The sequence below is a fragment of the Chelonoidis abingdonii genome, chromosome 22, assembly GCF_003597395.2.
Source record: "Chelonoidis abingdonii isolate Lonesome George chromosome 22, CheloAbing_2.0, whole genome shotgun sequence".
NCBI lineage: Eukaryota > Metazoa > Chordata > Testudines > Testudinidae > Chelonoidis > Chelonoidis abingdonii.
In genome coordinates this window covers 2,183,613-2,196,887 of record NC_133790.1, presented here as the reverse complement: position 1 = coordinate 2,196,887, position 13,275 = coordinate 2,183,613, and the positions used below count along the sequence as shown (strand labels likewise).

General features: G+C 52.0%; 1 protein-coding gene across 1 annotated transcript in view; it reads right to left on the bottom strand.

Annotated features, from left to right (window-relative positions):
- Positions 1–6,949, bottom strand: part of CRYBB1 (crystallin beta B1) — a 9,563-nt gene extending 2,614 nt beyond the window's left edge. Inside the window, exons 1-3 of the mRNA XM_032769839.1 lie at positions 6,764–6,949; positions 4,910–5,028; positions 274–406 (exon numbers count right to left, since the gene is read on the bottom strand). Of these exons, the coding sequence (XP_032625730.1) occupies positions 274–406; positions 4,910–5,028; positions 6,764–6,949 (438 nt within the window). The remainder of the gene's footprint in view (positions 1–273; positions 407–4,909; positions 5,029–6,763) is intronic.
- Positions 6,950–13,275: the final 6,326 nt, after the last annotated feature.

Genomic DNA, 13,275 nt, shown 5'->3' with positions numbered 1-13,275 from the left:
GAACAAAGACAAAACACGCCCAGAAGTTCCCTCCCTCACTTTGAAAAATCCGCTTTCCTGATTGGTCCTCTGGTCAGGTGTTTGGTTCCCTTTGTTAACCCTTTACAGGTAAAAGAAACATTAACCCTTAGCTATCTCTTTATGACAAGGGGGGAGCTCCCTTCACTTGTAGCAGAGAAGATGGACCTATGCTCCCCACACTCCTTTGCTTTAGCCCCTGCCTGCACTCCTGAAAGCAGCCCAGTCAGACTCCAGTTCCAGAGTCTCTCTTACCATCTTGATGGGACACATGGACCTGAAGCAGTCGCTCCTGTAGCTGCTGGACCAGGTATCCCAGTGAGGATACTCGCCCTGCTCCAAGATGAACATCTCTCCGCGCAGGTTGGACTGCTCGAAGGCCACCCAGCTGAGGAGAAGGGTGGGGGCAGAACATGAGGAAGGCAGCAGAGGGCAGGCCGCAGAGCTACACGCATGAGACAAGTTAGAAATAACTACGGCGCTGTCTCATCTCCTGCACTGGGACCTGGGCTCAGACTCGATGGCCAGCCAGCAGCTGAGCTCGCCTGGGAATTCCCAATCATTCCCGCTTCCCTGGCTCCATCTCGTCTCTCGCCCTGCGTGCCTAAAGGAAATGCTCACACAGGTATCAAAGCAATCGAGAACTAGCCATGCACCCAGTGGCATGCTGCAATAGAACGGGGAGGGACTCCCGCAGGGCCCGATGCCAGGGGTTGTGCCCATGGTTGCACTTGTCTAGCCTTCATTACAGACATGGACTTTACAGCCTCTCTTCCATGATGTCAGCTGCCCATTGCTTCTGCTGGCCCAGGAGGTGGATCTCAGTTCATGTCAGTCAGCAGGAAGTATCAGCATATTGCAGGCTGATAAGTGACCCAAGTGTCTCTATCCACCCTCCCTCCTGCACTGTCCCACCCGGGAGGCCAAGTATCTTTGGGCTGTGTAATCCTGGCTGCCTCGCCCAGTGGCCATCAGATCAGGCACGTGTCTGGATGCCAGGACACAGCAGCTCCTGGGCTGTTCCGCTGAAAAAGCACATTTTGAATAACATGAAAAAGTGCCCAGGGCTGTTGCTGCCACTGGCTGTCTACATCTCATGATCCCAGGGCTCAAGGCTCACAATGCTCATACGCAGGCACCTGTCTATGGATTTGGGGCTGAACTGCAAACAGCGAGGTATAAACCTTTGGTCCTGAATAGTGCCGTGTTTACACCTTTCTGACAGCTCCCCGCACTTCCCATCTTATCCTTCCCTGCTCTGCTGTTTTTAGAGCTCTTCCTCCAGGGCTGATTCCCCCCTCCGAGGCTGGGAATGACCATTTAAGCTGCCACTGTGCAGTCTGCTTCCTGCGGCCCGCACCCTTGGACAGCTCCATCCCCCTGGTGGATGGTACATGGTCAGGCCAGCCGCTTGGCTTTCACCATTGCGTTTCACTTTCCAAGGAATGCATATTGCAATTGAAAGTGCTCTTGGTACCCCCTCAGCTGACTCTCCTGGATCTAATTGGAGGCTGCAAAGCACTTCGTCTCTGTCATTGGTCAGTGATATGCAGGGCCCAGTTGTGCGTTTTCCAGCTGAGGGCTCTGTGCAAACCAATTCCCCTCTTTATGGAGTTTTCCCACATGATGCTTGTGTCATAAAGTCTCTTCATTTTACTGGAGGAGCTATCCACAGCTTCCGTCACACAGCACATAGCTTCCCCCACCCCCGTTCCTCCTGCTCCCCCCAAGCATCCTACAGAAGCTCTGCTGAGCTGCTCAGCTCCTGCCCAAGACATAACAGCTGCTGCCACCTTTCAATCTGCTAATTAACTCTCCTCAGAACAGCATCCAAAGACATGGGAGATGCTGGCCACAGTCCATAGGATGATGTAGCCATCTACATCCCGAGGCCATGTCAACTCAGCATTTCTCATCAAGTTTCTCCCAGCTGCACTAGCAGCAGTGGCAGCAATGGTGTGCGCACTAGTGTAGGGCCGGGCCTGGTGCAATCAGTGGTTTGTGGCTGCGCTGGGGCAGTGAGAGTTTTGTAGCTCCAGGTAGCTAATAAAGAGCATGTTTAATACAGCGTCAGGCACCATTACAGACTGTTGCTTTCATACTGTCTGAATCTCGAGTCATTCATGACAACCAGACAGATACTGGGCAGGCTTCCCTGGTACACTCATCTGCTCTGCATTGCTCTATATGGCTGCAGGCTCTAGGCTCTGTAGCTCAGGTCTGTAGTTCCTAAGACCATGTCTGAAGCAAATGCCAAGCACATCGGCAGTGACACATTCTGTTGCTATTCTCACGAAATACTGGTGTTCTGGGGTTCTCCTGGCTTTACCAAACAAGCACCACATACTCTGCACCTGCTTTTCCACCTCTGGACTGCATCCTACCTAGTCATAATCCTCCTTTAGCTTAGAGTTTTGTAACCCCCCAAATGTCCATGGTTTTCAGGTTACAGCCTAATCTCAGTGCTTCTTCCCCTGTTTGTCCAGTACAACAATAATGACACTGAGCATTGATACAGCAATTGATCCAAAGGAGGGATAAATTCATCAGGTGTATTACCTCTGTCACTCACAGGTCATGCCAATGTCAGTCAAAGCCAACTCCTAATGCCTATTGAGGGCTTCTTTTCTTTTGTACAATATTGTACATTCCAGACTACCTTCCTTAGACCAAAACTCCCTTCCAGTGGCATTGCTTGGGGTCATCACAGTCTGTGCCAGCTGAAGTCCCTATGATCTTTTAATACCAAGATCAACCATCTGTCCAGTTAGGGACTGGAGGTTACTGCAATTCCCATGGCTTCCACCTATTCATACTTTCTTCACCGCTGCTTTTACCAAAACTTGGGGCTGCCCTGAGGCCTTCCCCTCTCACACCCACCCAAGCTTGGTGAGGCTGGGTGAGCGGCTATTCCAAGAACTTGGGTAGTTTTGCCTTGGCTTGCCCTAAATTTACAGAATTCTTTCATTTTACAGCCAATCTTCCCACGGTACCAGTGCCTGATGGCAATGTGCCCTTGCTTTCTTTTTGTTGCCAGTGCTCTTTGTTTTACAAACGGAACCTAATAGCTTCTCATACGTCCAGTTGGATTCCCTTTTCTTAGTGATTAGGAATCATAGACAAAGGCCACTCCACATTCAAAACTCTCTTTAAGACGCATGCGCTCCTGGCCAGCTCTAATGTCTGCCAATGTGACAGCTAAATTCGCCATCCCTGCACAGCCTGGCCCCACCACTCTCTACTGGCTCAGTGCTTCTCGCCCAGAAATGTTATGCCACACTTCTGGCACCTTCTGAGCTTGCAGGAGGATCTGGTCCCCGTGGCCAGGGGGGCAGTTCCCTGTTGGGAGAGAGGATGAGAGGGCCAGCACATGCCTTGCAGAGCTCCAGGACACAGTGAAGGAGCAGTTCCATGCCTGGATCTCCCCTGCATTGCACCTGGTGTCATTGGTTTCCCCTGCCCGGCGGGTGTAACCTGCTACCAAATGTGAAAGGTGTTGGGTCACCACGAGCTAGACTCTCGTCCAGGGAACTCAACCTTTGCTATTCAGGCTGTCCGTCAAAGTCACTTGCAGGAATCGATCCAAACCACTCCCTGAGTGGGCACTGAGCGGTTTGCCTTGGACCCAGCTTCCTAATACTCTTGTAGTTCACAGGGATACTAAAGGGTAATGCAGTATTGATAACAAAAATGATGACATAGTCATGTCCCATCTTAGCTCCTCACATTTCTGGTGACAACAAGTGCTGCTCTGAAACTGGCATCAGGGGAGGCTGCGTGGTGCTGAATGCCTGAATTCCCCAGGTGAGGCATCAACTAATGCCACTGGGCAGAGGCAGTCTTCAGTCTTCATTAACCTCTGGCAGAGGGACGTGACTGTCCCTCTAAAATACAATGGATGGTAATGAAGCCATGGGTCTGTACTGCATGCCTGCCCCTTTCTCTGGAATAGCTTCTTTCAAACTCTGGTGAGTTGCACAGTTCTCTGTGTAGAAGGGATCATTTCCCTTTTCTGCAGGGTACATTTTGTGTCCTTTTCTGACAGACACTCACTCCAGACAACTCCGAGTCTGTCAGGAACTCCATTCTCCAGGGATGATCCTGCACAACTTCATTTCTTTGCACAAGAGCTGTTTGGATTATAGACACACACAGACATGTGTGAAAGCCCCGAAGTCCAGGTTCTGCCTCCTATTTTATTTCCTGGTTCAAATGTAAGTTAAAAGAAAGATTCCTTGTGGGAGCACTTGTTTTCACTATATGAAAGCACAGAGAGAACAGCCAGGATATGCAACTGCAAAATATAGCACAGCGCATGCACACACACACTCTCTCTCTCTTTCACACACACACACACGAGTTCCACTGCTAGACTAGGGCAAATTTGACTTCCTAGAAAGCTGAACAGCCTTCATTTTGGGTGGCACCTTCAGGGGGACTGATTTTTCAGGAAGTGCGGAGCATCCACCCTCTGAAAGTCAGGCCCAGTACAGTGTCTCAGGCTGAGCATCCTAAATCACCAGCCACTTCTGACGGTCTTGGCTTACGTGTCCTGCAAAGCCTTGGCCTGTACTAACTGATCTGGCTCCAGGAATTGCACGGTGTTGTATTTAAGAGGTTAATTATAATGGCAGGTTGTGGCAATGTTAAATGTAGTTTGATGCGCTGGATACAGTCTGACTCCAAAGATCACAGGTGCTCAGTTCCCAGCAGTGGACGATAACGTTGTATAGACTCTTGACACATGTGAATGGAAGTCAGCGGCAGGGCTGTGAGCACTTAGTTGTGCCTCCTAGCACAGTGGCTGCCTTTTGAACCCTGCCCTTAACTCTGCCTGCCAGACCTCTCTGAGAGCCTCTCGTGTGCCTCCTGCCCCGGCTGTGTCACTTACGGTCCAGTGCTGACAATGACGCTGCGCACCCGGTCAAACCCACGGTCGCCTAGGTTAAGGCACTCGTTTGTGAACTCCATCTTCCTTCCCTGGAAATTCTCCTGCTCAAAGATGACGATCTGCAGGGAGCCCAAGGACAAGGGTTCAGAACCAGCAAGAGAAATAGCCACCCACTGGGGGGTCAGCGGCAGACAGCGTTCAGCCTGGCTCTGCCACAACTGCTGTGCTGCCATCAGAGTTAGCTTCCCCTGGAGTCAGCAGAATGCTAGGACATACAGGAACAGCTGCAGCACAACCCGCATGTTCTACCTGGATGGAGCTTGTGCACCGAGCGCCTGGAGCAGGTGCCTGCCACCACTATCTAACTACGCTCCCTTGGGATGGCCCTGAGAAGTTCAGCAGCACAGTAGGTGCCCTCTGCGTGGAAGTGTCTGCAACATTTGGCAGCTGTTAGAGGATTAAGGATTTTCTATTGTGTCAGTCCTGTTTTGAATTGCTTTCTCTTGCCGCAGGGTGGGCTACAGTTTCTGGTTTCTTCCCTGACTACTTACAACTGTTCAGCTTAGTCCTGTGATATTTCAGGGACCTGAAGAGATGTGGTGGGACTTCCAGTGAGTCTGTTAGGAAGCCCCATCCCACCCCAGCTCACCCTGACCCGCTGCCTCCAGTTGTTCTATGACTGTGCTGAATTGAATACACCCCTCTAGTGAGCCCCAGTGAGAGCAAGCTCCCAGTCAGTTCTCCCCTTCCTGCTTTTTGTCCCAGGCTGACAGCCACTTTGCAAATGGCCTCAAACCAGACTCTAGCTTTGCACCTGAAAAAGGATGCGTGCCTGTGTCGGGTGTGCGGCACAGCCACAGAGTGGGGCCTGGGGCTGAGCTACGCAATGACACACCCAATCCCAGGAAACGGGCAATTCTGCAGAGTCCCTCCCTTTCACAGTGTGGATTTTGCAGCTGCAGAATTAGAAGCTGCATCTAAAGCTGTGGCCTTTGCTGTCTGGAGGTGGTGTGTGTGTACCAGCAAGGGTGGCTTTCCTCCCCATTGCTCTCATGGAGTCAGCAGGGCTCAGGTCCTTTCAGAGCACACCACTGCCATCGGCCCTTCGAGGAAAGGATCCTAGTGCCAGTCTAGTGCCATGTGGTTTAGACAACAGCCCAGCCTCTCCTGGAGCTGAGGGAGAGCAGCTGCAGCTCACAGCTTCAGCACCAGCTTGAGAACTGCTGCTCTGCTCCTGAAACCCTGTCTTGTATTTTTCTAGCAGCAGGAGCAGGAGAGAGTGGTGTGGAGCATCAGATCCCAAGCCCACGACTTGGGGCACAGCACCTGGAACCATTCCCTATGCAGGCCGCTATTCAGCCTCTAGGTAGAGATGGCTGAAGTACTAGAAGACATGCTGGATGGGCTGATTCTGCTTCTGCCTCATGGCTTTTCTCCTTCTTTAACTTCTGTGATTCCCACACAGCCCCTGTTCCGGATGCCTGTTCACTGGGATTTGGTGCTTCACAGGAGGCCTGATGGGAATCCACATAATCATTTATGGGCTGTTCTGAGAAGGAGTCAGCCGTAAGTGCAAGGCAAGGGCCCGTGCAGGGAGCCCACTTGCCAGGGCCTGCCCAGGGGACCTGCACTGCCCCCTGCGAGGAGAAGTCCTGTCCTAGTGGAATCCAGAGGCCTGGGCAGCTGGGGCCCAGGCATGATGCTCCAGAGCTAAGACCTTGCTCTTTAGCCTGACACATTCCCCAGCCATCCATGGCACCTTGGTGCTGAGACGCTTCCCTGCTGCTGGGCCAGAGGCTCCCTTGTACCTACCCCACCATACCGAACCGAGGCTGATCATCGCAGGGGGCTTACCCTGAAAGCTTGCATGGAAGGCTGCTCAGCCTTAGTGTTCGAAACAGGGGTGTGGTCTGGATATGGGGCTGGGGCCAGGACTCCCCTCTCCTTGTCAGCAGCAGCCTGGCTGGCAGCAGTGGTTTTCATGGTCTCCGACATGGCTGTGGTCAGCTCAGGTGGAAGAGGGGCACCGAAAGGAAACATCGTTTGCAGGTGAGTGCGTATGTCACAAAAACACCCCTTCCCCCGACCGAGGCCCCAGCAGAGGGTTGTTCTCTCCTCCCTTGGGCTGCTCTGCCCACCCCACAGCCCGCTTGCTGCTAGCCCAGAGATCCAGCAATGGTCCTTCACGCCCAGGGGGTGCTGCCACCCCCTGTCACTGCCTCAACCCCCCTGCCCTCGGGGAGAGAGGGGGGTGCCTCACGCTGGCAACCCCAGGCCCACACTGCCTCCTTGCCCCTCTCTAGCTGTTTGCTTCTTTTGCACTTGACTGGCAAGGAATAACGGGCTGGCTGGGTGCTGGGATAATGAATTCCCGTGCTCTGGCCAGGACCCTTTGGGGTCACTCTCTGCACATAGCCCAGAGAGGGTCTGTCCCTGCTCCCTGGGCCGGACCCTCTGCCCTGCCGGCCCTTCGCCAGGGTCTGTCCCTGCTCCCTGGGCCGGACCCTCTGTCCTGCCAGCCCTTCGCCAGGGTCTGTCCCTGCTCCCTGGGCCGGACCCTCTGCTCTGCCGACCCTTCGCCATAGTCTGTCCCTGCTCCTGGGCTGGACCCTCTGCCCTGCCGGCCCTTCGCCAGGGTCTGTCCCTGCTCCCTGGGCCAGATCCTCTGCCCTGCTGGCCCTTCGCCAGGGTCTGTCCCTGGTCCCTGGGGCGGACCCTCTGCCCTGCCGGCCATTTGCCCAGGGTACTTTGTCTTCTTACCTGGGCAGCTGCTGCTTCTTGATGGAATGAGCGAGAGTGTGTTTTGGGGTCCAGTGAAGCCCCCACTTTATAGCCTGGCAAGGACCCCCAAGCCGGTGCACAATGGAAGTGCTAGCTCATCAGTGTCTGCCCTGATGCTCGCAGTCATCACATATTGCAATGTGGTCAATGAGCTGGAAACCTCTGTCAGGCCCCATGCACAGCCGCTGAACCCAGCACTTTCCATTGTGAGCCCAGGCACAACTGAAGGCCTGACAGGGCTGCTTTCTGGCCCCGCATTGGAGCCCTGCTGCTGGTAGTGCAGACACCTAGACAGCCAGGGCATATGCAGAGCAATGACCAGCCCCAGCCCCCACACCTCCACCTTCGCAGACTCACAGCCCCTCTAAAATCCTGGCCTGCTGCTCTGGGCTCCTCTGAGAGGTGTGGGTCCCCAGGGCCCTGCTGCCCTCCCCCCCGGGTCCAGGCTTCTCCAGGGCCCAAACAGCCACAGCTCCTTTGCAGGGCAGATGTGCCGGTGGGCCTGGAGCAGGAGGACCCTGGTGGGGCCAATCTAGGGCTGATGGCCCCACAGGATCCTCCGGCTCCCTCGCTTAGAGGGTTAACCTCACTCAGGGATGGTCAGAGATGGGGCAATGTGGGGTGTGGGAGAGCCCTGTGCGGCAGCCATTCCCCTAAGGAACCTCCCAGGGCTCTCCCAGACCCTGCTTAGTGTGCTTGAGGCTGCACACCCCACTGCCTGTCACCCCTCCAGTAACCAGCCCTATCAGAAACCCCTCCCTGCTGCCTTCACAATGCAATAGCCAGGCCAGACTTCGCACACACTGGGCCACGGGCCTCAGTGTGGGAGCAAGGGGCCTCCCCTGGGGAGGGACAGTGGGGTATGGGGCACTGACAGGTTGGGGAGAGGCCCTGAAACCCCCTCCTGGGGGGCACATTGAACCCCTCTGCAGACTCAGCCTGGGCCTCTCTCTCTCACTGAACAGGTGAGCTGGGCTGGGGCTCCACTCCCACCATCATGCTAGCCCCGGGAAGGCTCAAACTGGACAAATACTGCCAGCCCAGCCTTTCTTTGCTTTCTTCTCTATAGATAGCCTCACAGGCTGTGGCCAAGGCCTGGCTGGGATAGCTGGGTACATATGCCCTCCCATCACCGTAGTACCTGAGCCCTTCACAGAATCAAGCGACATTACCCACCTCACGCCCTGGATGCCAGGGCAGGGCTGTTAGCCCTGTGGTACCGATGGGAATGGAAGCCCAGGGAGACTATCTGACCTGTCCAAGGTGTCGGGGTGTGACGATGTGGTTCTGGTGGGACCCAACTGAGAGTGCCAATTCAGGACCAATTGCTCAAACAGGGCAGTCACAGCCCTAGGCTGGGGTTTTTCCACCTCTAAGGCAAACCAAACCAGCCAGACAAAAACTTCAGGTGTCACCCCTCTGGCTAACCGCAAGTCACACAAGCAATTTCCTTAGACACTCCAGTCTCCCAGTGTCACCACCAGTCCCACACGTCCTGGGGAGAATGGTTATGAAACCAACACCCCAGTAAAGAAAAAGGTTCTCCGATCCAAAGGACCAAGCCCCAGACCCAGGTTAATATACCCCTCAGATCTTACCCACAAATCACGCTGGTGCCAATCCTTTAGAATCTAAATCTAAAGTTTATTCATAAAGAAAAAAATAGAGATGAGAGCTAGAATTGGTTAAACTGAATCAATTACATACAGTAATGGCAAAGTCCTTAGTTCAGGCTTGTAGCAGAGATGAAGTAAACTGCAGGTTCAAATTGAGTCTCTGGAGAACATCCCCCGGGATGGTCATCAGTCCTTTGTGCAGAGCTTCAGATTGTAGCAAAGTCCCTCCAGAGGTAAGAAGCGGATTGAAGACAAAATGGAGATCAGGCTTCACCTTATATAGACTTTTTCCAGCGTGTAAGAACACTCCCTTTGTTCCTACTGTGAAAGTTACAGCAAAATGGAGTTTGCAGTCACATGGGCCAGTTTCTGCTCACTCCAGTGAGTCACAGGGCGTATCCCCTTCTCTCGATGTGTCAATTATGTAGTGATGGTCCTTAATGGGCCACAAACAGGCTAAGCAGAGCTGACACCAACTTGTCTGGTGTCACCCAGAACTGCAGCACCAATTTAAAATACAGACAGTACACAGCCAATATTCATAACTTCAACTACGAAAAGATTACAGACCATACAGACAGTAATCATAACCAGTAACCCGTAACCTGGTCTTAGACACCTTATATGACCCCCTTTACATAGGATGTGTGCCACTACAGAACCTTGGTTGCAACCCATGTTCTATATGTCCCAGTTTTATCAATAACGTCACACGGGTTATCTCTGTCCAGACTTTTCAGGTCGTTGTTCTGACCACAAGAGACAGGCTACTCAACAAGGTCCAAATATGAGTTATCTGAATCTGCTGATTTTAAAATGTCTAATATTAATAGCTTCTGCTTAACATCCTTCTTGCTTACTATTGGAATGGAAAGTAATATCCATAGTTATGATTACAGGCATTTGACTTTTTTCCCAAATACAGAGAAAAAATATGTATTGAACACTTCAGTCTTTTCGCATTATTATTGACAATTCTACCATTTCCACTGCCAATACACTGTTAAGATTCTTTGTTCCTAATATACGTAAAACTTTTTTATGTCCTTAACCTGCTGGCCATGCACTTTACTTGTCCTTTAGCTTCCTTAAAGATTTCTACAATTTCTAGCTTCTATTTATAGTCTTTCCTATCAACGGTCCCTTTTTCCATTGTTATATGTGTTTTCTGTATTTCTACAGCTGCTTTCACTTCTCCTCTAAGCTAGGCTGCTTTTTTAATCAGTGTGACCTTCTTCTTAACTGTGGGATTGTGGCTTTTGGGGCATCTAGTAAAATGTTCTTAAAAATTTCCCAAGCATCAGTCATATTTTTCTGTTTAATTCTTCTCCCAACTGTTTGACCATAATAGTTTTCAGCTTTGTGAAAGTGGCTCCTTTAAAGCTCCCAAATATATACATTACTGGTTGACTTATCTGTTTGCACATCACAAATGTAATTAATCATGATTATTGCACCTAAGCAGCCACTAACTTTATTCTGTGACCAGTTCCTCTTTATCTGTCAAGACACGGACTAATAGAATTCCTCAGTGTTGGATGGAACCCATTTTGAGTTAAGGTTTAGCAATTCCAAGGAGTTTTTCCAGCACAGCCCCCAACTTGCACTTCATAGCCAGGAAGTTCCTGCTGGCTCAGGCAGGAAAGAGAACATGCAGTCTGATGCAGCTCACCTCCACTGATCCATCGCTGGCCATTTTGATACCCACATGTAGAGTTGACCTAGAAGAAGAGCTCTCCCTCTCAACCTCCTTTGAAAACGCTCCTGTTTAGCTGCTTCTGTTCCGCTCTCGAGTACGCCTAGCAAGTGACTTTGTGTCTCAATCTCTCTGCTATCTCAGCTCAGCTCTACCCTCAGCGGGAGGGAGCACTGGGCGACTGAGAAGAGAGGCCAGCTGTTACAGTGCTACATCAGCACAGCTTAACTTGAAGGCTGTCATAAAGCATAAGCCCATTCTGAAACTTAGCGTCCAAAATGTGTGTGCCTGCATGAAACTCCCAAGCTTAATTACCAGACTTAGATCTGATAGTGCTGCCACCAGCCCAGGAATTCAGTGCTGGCTCACTCTGGTCTCCCAAAACCTTCCCTGGGACCCCAAGACTAGATGCCCTGAGTCTCACAACAAAGGAAACAACCCCTCCCCTTGTCTCCTCTTACTTTCTCCCAGGCTTCCCCTCCCGGATGGCCCTGGAAGATCACCCTGTTCATCCTTGAAATGCAAACCAGAGAGATCAGGTTTTCTCATCCTCACTCAGAGATCCCTGCAAAATGCAAACTTGTAACTTTAACACAAAAGAGATTTTTCTTCCCCCCTGTCTTCCTCCCCACCAAATCCTGCGTGTAGAACGGCAGACTCAATCCCTGGACCCCAACTTAGGAAGAAAAATCACCAGGTCTTAAACCAACAGCTTTATATAAACCAAAAAGAAAGCAAAAGACATTTAAAATGCGTCTTGCAGTAAGGTGACAATCATACAAGGGATATCGCTGGCTTTCAAAGAAAACAAAAATGACATATAGCCACACAGCAAACTTAATCTGCACAAATAAAAATAGCACAATTTATAAAAGTCAGACCAAGAACTGACGAGAGCACTAATAGAAAATACAGGAAAGCAATATATAGGCCCTATGAATTCTTTTCTATCTTTGGTACTTACACTGGAAACAGAAGATTAGAAAGTCAGAACATTTTTTTGTCCTGAGACAGAGAGATTACTCTCAGAGCCGAGAAGACACAAAGAACGAAGAACAAAAAGCACACACCCGAAAACTCCCTCACCTGAGCAAATTGAAAATCCCGGTTTTGCCGATGGGTCTCTGTCAGGTGTTTGGTTCCCTTCTGTACCCATTAACAGATAAAAAAACATTAACCTTAGCTATCGTTTTATGACAGCAGGCCAGTAAATATCAGTACTTTGGTTTGAACCTCACATGTATGGTCCACCAACACTGAAAAAGGACTTGCCCCAGCCCTTGTGGTCCAGAACCCACCTGCCATCTCTGATGGAACAACAAAAAGAGAGCAGCAACGTAGGCCCCTGCGAGCAAGCTGGCTTCTTCCACCCAGCCTGCCCAGAAGTTGCATTCCACCAGATTTATTTGTTTGTAACTCATGGCTTCTCGCTCCCATCTCTCTCCCGATGGCCCCGGCTGCACCACAGCCAGGCTGTGTGAAGCAGACCTTGTGGATTATAAGCATCACCGCCTCTGGGGGCAGCTAGCCTCACTCCAGGGCGGTACCAAAAGCGATGGGTGGGAGGGCTCCACCAGTGGTGGAGGTGTGGGCACAGCCAGCATAGGCAGTTCACGGTCATCCATGGCTCCATGCTTCCGCATGTGTCCCCGCACCCCCCGAGGAGCATCGTGGGAGCAGCTCTGGGTAACGGCCGGGTGCCAAAGTGACACACAGAACGGCCTCAGGCTCGGCCCTCAGCGGGGTTGCTGCTGGGCTGCCCTCTGCTGCCTGCTCTCCTGGACTGGGACGAGGACACAGTCACAGGGCTCTTTCTGTGCCGAAGCTGGGCCACCACACCCACTGTTTGTTGGTCTTGGTATGGGAGGCGTCAGACCCCGCCACACCTTGCCTGACCTCCAGAGTTATGATCCCCTACCTCCTGCTGTGCCACACCAGCCTGTGCACAGACACCCGTAACGCCACATACCTAGTGGACAGAGTCACGGCTCCACGGCTGGTGCTTTGCCCCAGATTTGTTGGAATAGCCTATGGGAGGCCACGTCGTCAATGGGCAGACCCCCTGGGGGTCTCTTCTCATCCAGGCAAGCCCCACGCTCTTCACTGCCTCCCCTTAGCCGGACCTCTAGGCTGCGCCCCCGCTCGCTCAGCAGAGTCCCACTGAGGCAGACCCTGAGGCGAGGCCTGTAACCCAAGCTTAGGGAGTTCAGGCACCTCCTCTGCCAGCATGTACAGGCACACTCAGGCCAGTCCTGTCACACGAAGCCTGCAGG